A 15,831-nucleotide genomic window follows, 5' to 3' on the forward strand; every position below is an offset into this window, starting at 1 on the left:
GTTTGGGGATCATTCAAACCATCAACAACTACCCAGACTTTAGAACCTTCGATTTAGTTCTCCTGGCTCAGCGATGACAGTTTTACCGGATGGCAAAACCCCTTGAGATTCTTACATTAAAGAGTTAGGCTCCCACCCCGACCCCAGAAATATGCACACGTATACACACACACAAGTCTATATAAAATCACAGGGGATTCACAGCCTTGTAAAGTCTAACTGCACTAGATCGAGATTCTATTACAGGGAATCCTGCACTTCGTGCATGAACTTGAGTGAATCATCTTCCCCAGAGAAGCTATTGAAACTCTGCAAGGCCAAGAATTTAAGAAACTATTGTCATTCCTTTCTGAATTGTGGTTAATTCCTCTCCTTGGAGAGGATTCAGCCAGAGCTCTGCAATTAAGCACAGTAAACAGGCCGGGGAACATCGACATATCAATACAGGCTGTTTGGGTTTGGAAAGGCGGCCCTTCCCCCCCGGAGGCCTGGCTCTTGGCCAGCAGGGTGACGGCTGAGTGACAGGGCTACGTGCGCTGCGTGAGGGTGGCAGCCAGCCCACACCCGAGCACACCGCAGGGCAGACTGCGGAGGGAACCGGCACAGGACAGCCCTCCCCCAGCACTACTCCAGTCACCAGAGAAATGTTTTGAATAAGGGCTTCCTTGCACTTATGAAATTGGCAAAAGTCAGCCAGACTCAGGGTGAAGGACATTAAGACGGGCGTTTAACCATATCCTTTCTGATACCTTTCCCCATATTGTAACAGGTGCCATGTCCCTGAGGACCTATGTAGCCAGGTGGCACTTTGGGGTGGTGCTTTACACGTACCATCCCATTTAGTTTCCTGATTACGGGGAAGGTAAGCAGCAGCTGTCTGTCCTGAGTCACGCTGCTCACAAGTTCTCAGTAGAAGTCATTAACCCTGAAAGTTATCAGGTGAACCTACAAGTTATCTTCGTTGTCTAGAAAAACAAATTCATGAGTGATCCCTGAGGCGATCTGGGGGTAGGGACTCACAATATTTAACTTCTTTTGATGTGAGAAATAGCCTTATCAGAAAAACAAAACTTTACCTGCAGCTCTCTATAGTCTCTGAAAACATCTGTGGTTGCAGGATTGTCAGAAAATTAAATGCGGCTGTCCTTAAAGTCTTATCTGTAATGAATCCTAACATATTTCAGGGAATCTATGATAACTCAAATGTAACTGGTAAGACAAGATTTTATAAATGGTTAATATACCAAAAAAAAAAAAGTTACCAGTCAAAACACAACATGAAAAATGCCTTGGAACAATATTGTTAAGCCAAGAAAAACCAGGAAAACACTTCACCTGCAATTCCCACTGGATTTTCAGAGTATTGACTAGGAACACTGCAAATATGCTGGAAAAAATAAAGTCAAAGAACTTTCTAGGAAACCAGATCTTATATTTGCGTGTGCATTTCAGCACCTAGGAAGACATATCTGCTCAATGAAAGAAATGACACACGGCAAATCAGGTAGAATTAGAACGCACGAAATTCAGTAGACACATCTGTTTACCGAACAAACATTTGTATAGTGCTTACAACGTGCCTGGCACTGTTGTATGAGCTCCACGAGTAATCTCTCGTTCAGTATTCATAATAACCCATAAGGCAGGAACCATCATTACCTCCGTTTTACAGATGAGGAAACTGAGGCACGAGGAGGTTAGGTAACTTTCCTTTTTGAACCCAGTTAGTCTGGCCGCAGAGCATGAGGCCATCATCACCAAGTCATTCTTTATCTGTACAGCTTACTTAATGTCCAACATTAACCAGTTCATCCATTTTTGAGGGAACAGAGATCTTCAGCTCTACCTGAGGCACTTGAAGGCCTTCTCACCCTTGCCTATAACTCTTTCCACAATCATAGAAAATTGTAAAATGCAAAAAAAGAAAAAAATCACCAACTATGAAAAAGCAGCATGCTTGGCATGGAGTCTGGGAACCAAGGCTCCAAGGTGGTGGAGGGTGGGCAGCGGTTAACAAAAAGCACAGAGCCGAGGAAACTGACTCTGAATCTTGCCTCAAAGTACCAGCGGTCCACGTGGTCTTCGCTTCAGTTACTCCCACTGGAGGACAAATTCACTCCCATTCTAAACACTTAGCAGCCCTGGCAGGGCCCACATCTACTTAGGATGCAACTGCTCAACAACTAGCCCAAGTCATCCCAGGCTGCTCTTTCCAGGCCCAGGTTCTACGGGAGGAAATCAGCCTCTCAGGACCTTTCCTTGTTAGCTCAGGTCAGCACCAGTCAAGGTTTTCAGACTTGTTCCAAAGTCAGAAGATAAATGACCAATTAAGCAAAAATTTTAGGTGGAGCCTGGGTGGCTCAGTCAGTTAAACATCCAACTTGGGCTCAAGTCATGATCTCATGGCTCATGAGTTCAAGCCCCGTGTCGGGCTCTGTGCTGACAGCTCAGACCCTGGAGCCTGCTTCAGATTCTGTGTCTCCCTCTCACTCTGCGCCCTCCCCCCTCCCTTCCCCTGCGCTCGTGCTCTCTCTCTCTCTCTCTCTCTCTCTCTCAAAAATAAGTAAACATTAAAAAAAATTTTTTTTTAAGAAAAAATGTTAGGGGTTCCTGGGTGGCTCAGTTGGTTGAACATCAACTCGATTTTAGCTCAGGTCATGATCCCAGGGCCGTGACAGACAGGCTCTGTGCTGAGCCCCACATCAGGCTCTGTGCTAAGCATGGAGCCTACTTAAGAGACTCTCTCCCTCTCCCTCTCTCCCTCTCTCTCTCTCTCTCTCTCCACCCTCACTTGCACGAGCTCTCTTTCTCAAAAATGCAAATAAAAAAATTAAAAATATCTTTATAAAAATTTTAACGTAAATACAAAAATGTATTTGCAAAAGGAGCAGCACCTGGTAAACTCAGAGGAATCCCAGGGATGAGATGAATTTTCCTTCCTCATGGCCAAAGCCTGTTGAGGAGACAAATCCACTGCTTCCATGTGAACTGGAACTCACTGAATACAGAACTTCTTAAAATCACGTTAATTAGAATACACTGGACACAGACCTGAGGCTTAGAGGAGGGGTAAGATCTAGAAGGAGGAACTTAGAGGAGTAGAAAGTAAAAGGCTCCTCTGAGAATAGAGTATAAACTATTTTAGGAGCGGCAAGGGGACTAGAAATAAAGAAGTGCCTGGCTCTGAATTCAGGGGACAGGGGTCATTAATTTAATTCTCCCCATGTTCTCCTGATATATATACAAGCCCCATTTTACAAACATAGAAACCGAATCAGAAACCAAAAGTAACTCATGGAACATTATAGAACTAAGCGTGACCTTTCCACCACTAAACTCTGCTTCTAAAATATCAGGAAACATTTGTTAACTGAAAACAGGTGCTCTTATTTCCAGAGCGCCTGCTTCCACTCCACGATAAAGCAGCAAGGGTGAGCCTCGGATGACTCCCGTGACTTACCAAACGCAGGCTTGAACTTTGAACGGGGAAATCGAAGGCCTCCAAGGCAAGGAATCAGAAGAGGCAAAGAGCTGCTAGTCCCCAACCTCCTCCCGGTGGCACCTTTGATTCCCATAAAGCTGGATTCAGCTGTCCGTGTTCCCCTCCCCTACCCCCTTCCCCACCCCCAAAGGGCTCCTCATCGCAGTCTTCCCAGGTCTCCCACTGGACAAGGGCCAGGGACCACCTCAGACTTCTGTGTGGTGTCCACGGGGAGCACAGAAGAGTGAGCACGAAATCAAGGCAATCTGTGCTTCCAGTCTGTGCTCATCCCAGATCACTAGTATTCTTCCCCCTTCCTCCTGGTGCCTTCAGCTCTCACTTCTCGCAAGACTGTTGGACACAGGAGGGAAAGCAACACCCTGCAGTTCATTCCCAAAGACTCTTCCTTCTGCCTCCGTTCACCGTGAACAGGAGGGAATCAGTTCCCAATTTCGCTCCAATTCTGGCTCTAGAAAATTTAAGTTAACTGATACAAATACAAAAACAATGTGTGAACATGTTAATAACATGTGGTGGCTTTTTCTCAAAAATTTCCCAAATAAACTACACATGCTTGTATGTTTTAGTTCTAGCAATGAATTAGCTTACATCTGATCAAATGACTGAACTTTGATTTTCTTACTAAGAAAGTATAAGGATATAGCACCACCCCTATTTGGCCTCCTCTTACTTTACTCAGCGCTTCTCAAAACTTTAGCATGTGTGAAAAGCACCTGGAAGTCTCGTGAGTTTCTGACTCACTAGGTTCTGGGGGGAGGCCCCAAAACTCATATTTATGTAGCAGATTTCCAGGTAATCGTGATGCGGCCGGTCCAACAAGCACACTTGGAGAACCATGGCTGTTCTGTGGCAAAACCAAGAGATTTTGTGCAACACCTCGCCCTGGATGATAAAAGGTAAAGCGTAAGGAGGCGACTGTCACTAGTGAATCTGGGGAGGGTGGTCGTTGGTGGAGGGGGCGGTGCATAGAGCAGGAAGTGAGAGAATTCCTCAGGCAGTTTTTGGCACAGGCTTTGCAGTGTGATTCCTAAAGCTGGCAGGAAACATTCCAATTGTAACTCTGTAGCATTGTTGAGGATTACTGTCATGTCAGCGCTGGAGTGTGACTGGTAGGAGTCTCTTCGGGAATGAAATAAGAGGCACTGAGAGCACCTATTTGCCCTCTCAGATGGAAATTTAGTCTCAATTTTCATTTAACTCCCTATCATCTTGGAGGTAGTTAAATATTGTATCCATGTTCTAGAGGAGGAAAGTAAGGTTCGGAAAACTGATTGGCCCAAGATCACAAAACCAGCCAAGGTTTTCAGACTTGTTTCAAAGTCAGAAGATAAATGACCAATTAAGAAAAAAAATTAGGGGCGCCTGGGTGGCTCAGGCAGTTGAGCGTCTGACTCTTGATTTCGGCTCAGGTCACTGAAATAAGATGTAAAGTACCCATCCTAGGGTCTAGTGGTAGCTCCCAATTAAATTAAATTAAAATATAAAAATAAAAAATCCATCTCGTTCATGAAGAAGTGGAAACTGAGGTCCCGAGACAACCACTTGCCAGAGCCAGGATCAGAAGCCAGGGCTCGAACCTCACAGTCCTGGGTGTTCTTGCTTCTCTGAGCCAGACCCCTACGGTATGAGCTGCCAGGATCTGGGTATGACCTGGAGACCTTACCCCCTGGGGCCAAGAAAAAAATTTCAGAACTGAGAAAAACAAAAAAAAACAAAAAACAACCTTATAAAGCCAAAGTCCTTTCTTTGAGATGCTCCTTCGCAGCACATTAACGTAATAAAATATTTAAACACTTTGACATGAAATTAGGGGCCACACTGCAAAATCTTTTTTTTTCACCTAACAAAATATTCATAGCTTTTTTGACACCCTGACAGCCTTTGAAATCAAAGTTCCTTTTGAAGATGAAATTAAGTCAAACACCTATGAACTGTAAGAGACTATATATATATATATATATATATATATATATATATATATATCAAGTTTACCAGTGTCTGCCGTTGAGGAATTTATAAGTAAATGGACGGCAGGGTAAGCAAGTAAGTAGGTAAATAAATACATTCATGTATGCGTGCATGTAGTGGGGAGGCTTGGCCTGAGCTACCCACAGAGTTCTAGGCTGCAGAAGGGAAGACTTCATGGAAAAGGCACCTAAGATGCATTCTGAAGAGCACAAGACAATAGGGAGGCTCAGTGGGCCTGGCCAATCAGCTTCTAGTATTTCAGGGACTGGGACGGAAGGTAGTGGGTCAGCAGGAGATTAAGCAGATGGGGTCAGATGAGGTCACATGGAGGGCCTTAAATGACAGGGTAAGAACTTCACAGCACGTACAGTGGACAATGGGGTGAGAGCATGGTTGTTGTTTTTTTTAATGCATGGAGACTACATGAGTAGTGTTGAGTTTTACACTACTTACATTCTGGCAAAATTACATTAAAATGGATCACAGGGAGAATGAGAAACAAAGGCAGGTGATCTATGGTTAAAATAAGTCTCTTGAAAATAATTCCCTCCTCAGGGATTTCTATGAAAGCAAAAAAAATTTTGTTAAGAGACAAAAAAAAAAAAAAAAGACAAATCTTGAGGTTCCACAGCGAACCTAAAACAAAACAAAGACAAAAAGCCAAAACAGTACAAAATAGGCCAAATTTTGACCAATAATACTTACTGCATGTTCCTGCCTGTGTCGAATATTTTGTTTTAAAATTAAAAAAAATTTTTTTTTAATGTTTATTTATTTTTGACACACACACACACACACACACACACACACACACAAGTGTGAGCAGGGGCCGGGGAGGGGCAGAGAGAGAGGGAGACACAGAATCCGAAGCAGGCTCCAGGCTCTGAGCTGTCAGCACAGAGCCCGATGCGGGGCTCGAACTCACGGACCGTGAGATCATGACCTGAGCCAAAGTTGGATGCTTAACCGACTGCACCACAGAGGCAGCACCACCAATATTTTGTGTTTTAAAAAGATTCTATTTAGGGGTGCCTGGCTGGCTGGCTCCGTCCACAGAGCATGTGACTCTTGGTCTCGGGGTTGATTGTGAGCCCCCAAAATAGGTGTAAAGATGTAAAAACAAAATCTTAGAAAAAAATAAAATAAATAAAAGGTTTTGTTTATCCACTCCCATCATTCAAATTAACCTGCAAAACAGTATGAGGCGGAACGAAGCCATCCCAAACACACACAGATACACAAAAGACTCACTGTCAATTCTGTGTGGGGCATGAAACTCTGAGTAATAGTCCCTCAGGTTTAACTAGAACGATGAGGTAGAAATAGGAGGGAACGTCGAGGGAGGGGCCCAGGCAGAATCTATGTTCGATGTGTTGCGTCCTGAGAACACAGAGCACGCTCCAAGAGATGCTCAGTCTGTTTCAAACAGCCATGTCCTTACTACTCCCAAACAATGCTCAGAAGAGTAGTACCCTGAATACTTCAAAACAACTTCACGTCCCCCCTCGTAGAACCAAAAAGAGATGTCACTGACAGCTGGAATTGAGTTTTTCATTTTGTTTTCTTCCCAGTGAAGAACTAATCAGGACGATTATCCTATTCTTTGAGTCTTTGTATCTTGGAACTGTTTTTACATGGGAATAGTATTTTGGCCTCATTTTGGAAGGAAAAATAATATCTACTAGGAAACAGGCACTTTTATTCCAGAACTTGAGAAACAGTGATCACTATTATCTCCCCTACAGAATAAAAAGCTGGCTTGGCCTAATAAGGAGGTATATATAATAATATGACACTGATCATGAGGGATGCTCATGTACCGAATGAGGGAATCCAGTACAAGATCTGAAAGCCTGCATTATACGACTATAAACCCACATGTCTGGAAGGCTGGGATTGAGTTGGGGAAGGGAGTGAAAAATATAACCCTCAATCACTACCAGCACACCAAAACCAAGAATAGAATGTAACACACAAATCATTATCAAAAGAAGACACAAAATTAAGGCAAGTCCCATGTTGGTTTAAGATTGAAATAATCGCTGGAAACGGGGTATAAATTGTATGTATAATGAACCAAGCTAACTAATCTTGCTTGGTAAACAGACACATGGCTCTGAATCAGAGCCAAATCAACGGCTCCTGGCAATCTGCCAAAACCGAATTCCTTAGTCTGGCAACATAAAATGATCTGTCTGTCGCATTTACAATTCCAGTGCCTCTGGATTCCACTACCCGCTGGGCACCCCTGGCAGCTGCCCAGCAGAAGACATCCAAGCTATCATTACAGTCAGAACGGCAGCATTTGACAAACACTAGAGAAAAATGACACCCATTTCTTAGAGCGATATTAGTTAACAACTACAAAGTGATACTACAAAGGAATTAGCAAATCTGTTGCTGTAATAATTAACAAAGAATTAATAACCTCCTCTATAGTGCTAACCTGTAAGCTCCTCCTTGGTGCTCAGTAGACTTGGGTCAATATGTCACTTACTGTACCTAAGACCACAAAGGTGATTCAGAAGCAGAGGTCTTGCCAAACTGAGCAAACGTGGCCCACAGGCAAGGTCCTCCAAGTTTTATCCTGGAGTGCACGATGCTGGAAGTGCCTGGAGATGCTTCTCAGATGTGCTCTGCTCATTATGGGTTAACTCCACCCCACTTTGAAGCTTCAGTGGAGAAATCTTCCATACATGGTGTGTTTTCAGAATGCAGTTGTAATACGCAAGACTGCGTGCTATTTACAAATTTGAGATGTTTCTAGCCAGAGTCAGGGTACAGGGAGGAATTTACAAATTTGGCTTGAGCTGAGCAAGGTCAGAAAGGGAAATCATTCATGACACCCAAAAGTCAAATGCACATAATTCCACCTAAGGGTGGATGCACATAATTCCACTTAAGGATGTTTATTAACTTAAAGTCGTAATTATATTTAAAATCCCCAAATCATGTGCTGGTGCAGGTGAATTAACTTAACGACCCTGTCTCTTGGTCTACCTGACTCATGGAGCAAGCCTAGCCAGGAGAGCCCCTCTCTAAGGCACCTTTGCTCAGGCCCAAGACACGCCCCAATCCCTCCTTCCAGGGCTTGTATAAGGCTTCATCTTTCCAAATATAAAAACACCTTACCTGCAGAACGACTGACCGCACAGGTGTGATTTCTCATACCTCGTTAGCTCAAAAACCTGTATTATTAAAGTTCTGTGTATTTGGGGCCACTTACTTTAAGTGTATTTTGGTCACTTCTCATTTTAAGTAAATAGAGAAGTTGCTGAAAGCCCAAAGAAGAGAAACAAAAATGACAAATCACTGCATGAGTGGACTATTTAACCAGAAAAAGAGAAAGCAAAGTTAGTGACAACTATCTCGCCCCATTCTCGGGGCACCTGGGTGGCTCAGTCAGTTGAGCATCCGGCTTCGGCTCAGGTCATGATCTCATGGTTTGTGGGTTCGAGCCCCACGTCGGGCTCTGTGCTGACAGCTCAGAGCCTGGAGCCTGCTTCGGATTCTGTGTCTCCCTCTCTCTCTGCCCCTCCCCAACTAGCACTCTGTCTGTCTCTGTCCCTCAAAAAATAAAAACATTAAAAAAAAAAAACCACAAAACTATCTCACCCCACTTTCTATTTTCAGCATACTTCTTCATGTAGTTCTGTAATCACTTTCTACCTCCCTGTGTCAATCCATGCACAGGTCTACCTCAGCACAAGGCATTTAATGATTTGCGAATAAATAAACTGATACCCGCTGATTTGCCACTTCACCACAAAGCAGGTAAGGTTGTGGTGGAGAGGCCAGTGGCCCAAAATTGAGCCAAAGAAATTATAAGGTAAACACACACACACGCACCCCTATTGTCTTTTCTTTGCTCCTAAGTGTCATTCAACAAAATGGACCAGGAACATTATAAAAATTCACCCAATGGGGAAACCTGCTTCACTGTCAACTGAGGCTGTATTTTATAAATTATTTCCTTGAATTAATACCCTGCCTCCAGGAGCTAAGTTATTTTTAAATACAAAACCTTTTATAGAAATTCCTCACATCCTTAACAAGAAGATATTCCAGTGCTTCAAACTCCATGACTCGTCCCCCCCCTAAAGTACCTTATTCACAGGCAGACTTTTAAGATCTTACTTACAGAGACACCAGGCATCGTGTCTGGTCCTCAAACACCATAGTCTGAGAACGGGACCTTTCATGGGCCCTGATAACCACTGTTTCACATGATTCTACATGCCCCACTACCACCCTCTAGCCAGGCTGTTAGGTCCCCAGGGCCAAGGTGAAACCATCAAACTTTACTCCAGAGAATGAAAACAGGGATTCCAGAATGTTAGTCAAGCCTCTGTTGATCTCAGACTGAGGCTGAGGTGGCCTCCAAGATGGCTGTGGGGCCGCCATCTTGAGCCATATGCATGGAGAAGCAGCCAAAGCGAGATGGTAAGTAGATTGGGGAAGAAATCCAGAGCGGAGCAAAGACAAAGGCCATAAAGCTCCAGAGAAAAAAACTAATACACCAGCTGGCCTTAGGACTTTCTGGTTCCAAGTTGGTGATTCTGGTCTTCTGTGAACCCTGATGGTGTTTCCTACGCTAGGGTCCTGAGACATATCCTGATTTGTGAAGTATTTTATACCCTTTTTATTTAAAGCAGCTTTCAACCATGATAATAAGCCCCCTTGAAGAAAAGACATTCCTGATATCACGAGAAGGGTGGGCCACAACTGCTACTGCTCAGCAGCAGACGAACAAACCTACCACCTTGCAACATGTTTTCTTTTATTCGTAACTTATTGCTGAATTACCATTTGTCTGGACTCGTTTGGGACTGATCTATCTGTTCACAGTACAACTTCCTCCCATGACCCCATCGTCCAGTACTCCAGTCAGGGATCCTAACAACCAACTTTGTTAACAAATACATGAGCACAGCACTCCACGCTTTCTTCTTCAGTCTTTGGGTTTTGTCTTTTTGCTGTTTTCAGCTTGCAAATTAATCAGGTGTGAACTAGGGAATCCTACCGTTCACAAGCACATGGGCATAGAAGCTCCATGAGGCAGCGTCTATGCCTGTTTACCTCTGTATCCCCACCCCCTGCAAAGTACCCCACACAGAGTGTACACGGGCCAGATAAATGAAAGGACAAAAAGCAGAAGCATTATAGTCAAGAACACAAACTCTGGAAGATCCAGGTAAGAATTCTCAATCTTAAAAAAAAAAAAAAGGAAAGAATTCTAAATCTTCCACTTACAGCTTCGTAACATTTATAGGGGCACGCAATTCTAAGAATTTTATGTACATTATCTTGTTTAATGCTCCTTCCCCCCAAAAAGCTTTAAGGTATTATTATCCCCCATTTCACACTTGGTGAAAACTAAGCAACTTACCTAAGGCCACAAAGTTACTGAGCTCAAGCCTAAACCCCTAACACCTATAATAAATGGTTTCTTCTGGCTCCCTTTGCGACCTTGGGGAAATGATTTAATCACTCAGTGTGCTGAAGATTGTGGTTCCGAAGACTAAGTCAGATAGACCGTGTTTATAAAGTGCTGAGCACAGTGCCAGACAGGGCAAACTGCTCAATAAAAAGCAGTTCTTAGTCTTAAAGTTACTAACTAGTGAGTCTGCAGTGAGATGCTTCAAGCAGGAGAACATTTGGTTCCATAAATTACACGTTCTCTGGAAAACAGCCATTTTCAAGATCTAGGCAGCCAAAGCAAAAGGAGCAAATTATGACCAATATTTATCTTGGATATGGTCTAAATTCTCCAAAAGGGAGTAATAGATAAGAAATCTCAATAGCCTGAAAGCAATGACCATTCTTGAAGTTAGGGGGCGCCATGCTGCTGCACATTTTAGGAAACCCGCTTCCCCAGAGGGTCTCCAGCACCCTTGGATTTTTCTCCAACAAACTGGAGGAAGAAAAACTCTGACTGGTGACAACTTTTTTGGCAGGGAGGGGGAACCTTTCAGTATTTCTTTCCATACTCTTCCACAATTCCAATTTTAGGTCCAATATATATACCTCTATTTTACTCCCAATGCCTTTGCTTTTGCTTCATTGAGATAAAGGGCATTCTTGCATTATTCAATGACCTTTAAAAGTCAAGGGGAAAAAAAGTATTTAATTAGGATGAATGGGTTAACAGACAAGCCCCAAGAAATATCTAAAAGAAATTGGTGTAAAATAAATGTATAAATTGGCAATTGTTGAAAATGGGTCCTAGGAGCATAATTCATTATACTAACCTCTCTACATTATATACATGTTTGAAATTTTCCTTAATAAAAACTTACAAATAAATGTTGAAAATAACTGTACAAACTGTGCCTTTTAAAAAATTTAGTTTCTACTGAAAACCTGCTTGGAGGATGCAGCAGGAAACCAGGTCTGTATCGCTAATCTGGGAAATGGCACAGAGTAAGGCACTCGGTTGAGGGAAGAGAAGAAAGTTAAACTAACTTGAAACTAATATAAATCATGTATTAATGGACTGTTTTTCTACCATGCTTTAATAATGGACATCAAACAAGAGACCCAAGGCCACAAAGCTAAGGAGAATTCTTTATACAAGCAAATCAAACTTTTTTATTTTTGACTCTAATAAAATTTGCTCAAGCCTGGTTTATATTGGGCTCCAGTTGACCAGGGAGTATCCCAGTCTAGAGGTGATTTTTCTAAAGGACAGGAATGAAGAGTTTTGTGCCACGACAATCAAAGAAAAGCTGGAAATCTAGGTATGGACAAAAGATGAATTTCTCCTTTGAATTCACAGTCACCTTCTGAAAGGGTTAACTGAGGAGTTACTTGTTCTACCCAGAAGATAATCTATAACTAAAGAATCTTATCTCAAGATCTTTCTTTTTCCTTATCCAGATGTACAGAGTGGTTTTCATTCAGTTTGCCTGAAATCTAGCCTAAAACCCAACCACTGTCCTTCAAATCAAAGCCAAATACAAATACTTAACTCTGAAATATGTTAGTGATGTCTTTCTACCAATTAATTCTGACCTCCCTCAGAACACAGTATGTTCCTAGAATGCTGGAGGTAAAACTCTTAGCACCTGAGTTTAAATGAAACTTTAAAACGGATAAGAAGCCATCTGCTCTTCCAGATTAAAGCAACAAGCACTTCTGTGACACTGAGGCTAGCCCTTCCCACCTCCCCATTCCCAGCCCGGTAAGCAAGGTCAGTCACTGCAAAAACAAAGCTAACCAAGACAAACAGCTTTCTAACACACACCCAAACGACAGATGAAGAGTAAAGAAAACACTTGAACGTCAATCTTCTATACAGTCCAGGTAACTCTGGATTTTCCCCAAATCAAAATAAAATTTAGAAAGCAGCATTTTCTCCTAACATTTACTTTATTTGCGTCCGATTAACAACTGTGGGTTCACACATTCTATTCATGTCCTCCTGGCTTGACAGGCATACAGCAATCTGCTTCTCCCCTACTCTGTTACCCCCACTCCAACCCCTTCGTTTCTACACATTTCCAGTCTTCACCACTTGCCCTATATTAGCAGTGTCTCCGACACCTATGAGACAAATGTGACAATAAGGGTATGTTTCATCAAAAGGTTAACCTTAAACTGAGATTATACTGCATATATTGTTAAAGAATGGTGCACCTTCCTTCCGGTGCTAGCATGCTTTGCCTCTCTGTGTTATAGTGAAGTTTTCCACAGTTCTGAGTGCCCCTTGACCAGTCCGCAAATTCAAGTGCAAATCACTCAGAACTGCCACCAGAAAATGGCCGCATTATCATTTGTAGAAAAGACTGAGTAGATGGGACTACCCCAAAGTTATGTACATGGACCAATATCATGGTGCTACACGTTCCCTATTTCTGCCAATCTACCTGCAAATGTTTCCAAGATAAATTACCACCCAGGGAGTCACTTTGGGTGGTGTGAACAAAAACATGGTTTCTTTCCAGAGGTACTTGACTACCTCTCCCCATCTCTTAATTAGTTCTGAGTGGATTTCTCCAGCGATTGATAGTTGGGAAAGGGAAGGTGGTGGTGTAGGGCTCAGGACCAAGAGACTTTTCCCAGCCAACGAGATGATCCAATAGTGTCCTGGGTGCAATAAGCCAAGGGCAGCACTCAAAAGTGAAGAGGAGCTTTCCTCTTTCCCAGGTCAGACTTTTATCACACCTGCCAAACTCCACAAACGAAAGGCTACATTGCAAAATCACAACCGGCTCCAGAATTCTTTAAGAGAGCTTTTGCAGGAATACCCTCTGAACGGGGTGAAGTACAATACTAGGTGACTTTAGAGTGGACATAGAATATCAGTAACTCACACCTGTCTCAGATCATACACAATGTTCCTAATATCCTGACCCCCATCTGGACCTTTGAGAACCCCCATGTATTAAAATCAGACCAAAATCCCACAGCTTATCCGGTTTGTACGACCCACCAGACCCATTATTTCAGTGAACAGCAGGTCATCGGAATTATACACCTGAGTCCTCAGCATAGATTTTTCGCTCCGAGGAGGTGTGGGGGGAGGGGGAACCAGACCGACTTCTCGCTTCTTGGTTAAAAACTAAAGTTCACTTGCAGCCTCGCGAAGGCAACAGACAACGGGCTCCGAATGTCCCGGGTCCCCGCGGGCTACAGCGGTGGCGGGGAGCCCGCGCGCGTCCTACCTTGGACCTTTCCTTGACGTAGTATTTGCCCAGCCGGCTCCCGCAGTACAGGACAAGCCTGTCAATGAGGGACAGGAGGAAGCTGATGGCCTCGCAGCCCTCCTCATTGCCCCCGATCCACGTGATTTGGTCTCCCCGCAGGTGCCGCTTGGAGATGCCGGCGCGGGGCCCCGCCAACTGGCCGTCCCGCAGGGCCCCGTTGCAGTGCAGCTGCTTGACGCGCTCCAGGACGCAGTCGCCCACCACTTCGCCCAGGAAGTTGTCCAGGTAACAGAAGCCGACCTCGTGTAGACAGGGCACGATGTACTCCAGGGCGATCTTCTCCAGATCCAGCCTCATGATGTGTCCCAGGGGCATCTCGCCCGCAGAACAGAGCTCGGGGATCCCCAGCGTGCACTGAGACCCGGAGCGACCTAAGCGCGCGCGCAGCCGAGGCTCGGGGAGCGTGGCTCGGGGTTCAGCTACCTGCGGCGGCCACGGTCCCCGAGCCACCGCCGCGCCAGGCAGAGGGGAAAGTTGCTCGAAACTCTGGAGGAGAGATCCCTTCAGAAACCAGCGGGAGTTGCGCGGGGTTCCACGACCCAGCGCCGGACTGGCCCAGCGAAGAGTCGGAGGGCCCCTTTTGGAGATGCGGAGCCACCCCTGGTGCGGCCGCGGCCCCAGGCGGGGAGAGGCTGAGGTCCAGCCCCCAAGCCGGCCGACTAGGCGCGTCACCGGCCCCGCCCAGGCCCCGCCCCGGGACCGCCTCTGGGACAGCCCTTCCCCGGGCCAGTCACCCACTCCTCGTCTACCACTGCCCGGCGCCAGCCTCACTTGTTTGTGACTCAGGGAGGGGCTGAAGAACACAGGGAATTTTTAGAATGCTATCGATTTGCATATGTTTTGCATAAAATCCCATAACAAACTTAGATCCCAACTCTTAAAATGTAAATGAAATTAGCACAGTTTACTGCCACGTTCTGGGCTAGTCACCCCTTGAACAGAACAACAAACCCACGAACAAATATGTATATTAAACAGTGACCTCCTTACAGCTTTACTGGTGCCTTTCCTAATTCCCCTTTCCTCTGCTGTTTGGCCGACGTCAGGAGGCTCCAGCCACTGAGAGACTGGGAGAAATCCAGTTTCAACTAAAACTAACAAACGTTTCCCTAACCCCTACTATGTGCAAAGCCCTGTGCTCTCTCAACGGGGAGGGGGGCGGGGAGGAGTGGATGTGCACAATGAAAAAATGCTGGGTATTATCTGATTGAACCCTGAAAATGCTGTGTTTTGCTTTGCTGGATGTTTCCATCAACTTCTCTTTAAAGCTTCTTACTGAAATAGGATGCTCTGAAAGCCTGCCTTCAGAATCAATCACATGCTCATGTAACAGCCCTATAGGTAAATCCCCTCAAAAATAGACTAAATTTTAGATTTCCAATCTCACTTTTTCTTTTTTTTTTTTAATTTTTTTTTAACGTTTATTTATTTTTGAGACAGAGAGAGACAGAGCATGAACGGGGGAGGGTCAGAGAGAGGGAGACACAGCATCTGAAACAGGCTCCAGGCTCTAAGCTGTCAGCACAGAGCCCCATGCGGGGCTCGAACTCACGGACTGCGAGATCATGACCTGAGCCGAAGTCGGCCGCTTTACCGACTGAGCCACCCAGGTGCCCCCAATCTCACTTTTTCTACAAGAATCTACACCTACAC

At 44.5% G+C, this 15,831-nt stretch overlaps 1 protein-coding gene across 1 annotated transcript in view; it reads right to left on the reverse strand.

The window, feature by feature from the left end:
- Nucleotides 1-14,814, reverse strand: part of EGLN3 (egl-9 family hypoxia inducible factor 3) — a 29,454-nt gene extending 14,640 nt beyond the window's left edge. The window contains exon 1 of the mRNA XM_058738787.1: nucleotides 14,137-14,814. Coding sequence (XP_058594770.1) covers nucleotides 14,137-14,493 — 357 coding nt within the window. The 5' untranslated portion in view covers nucleotides 14,494-14,814. The remainder of the gene's footprint in view (nucleotides 1-14,136) is intronic.
- Nucleotides 14,815-15,831: the final 1,017 nt, after the last annotated feature.

Source organism: Neofelis nebulosa, chromosome 7, assembly GCF_028018385.1.
Source record: "Neofelis nebulosa isolate mNeoNeb1 chromosome 7, mNeoNeb1.pri, whole genome shotgun sequence".
Lineage (NCBI taxonomy): Eukaryota > Metazoa > Chordata > Mammalia > Carnivora > Felidae > Neofelis > Neofelis nebulosa.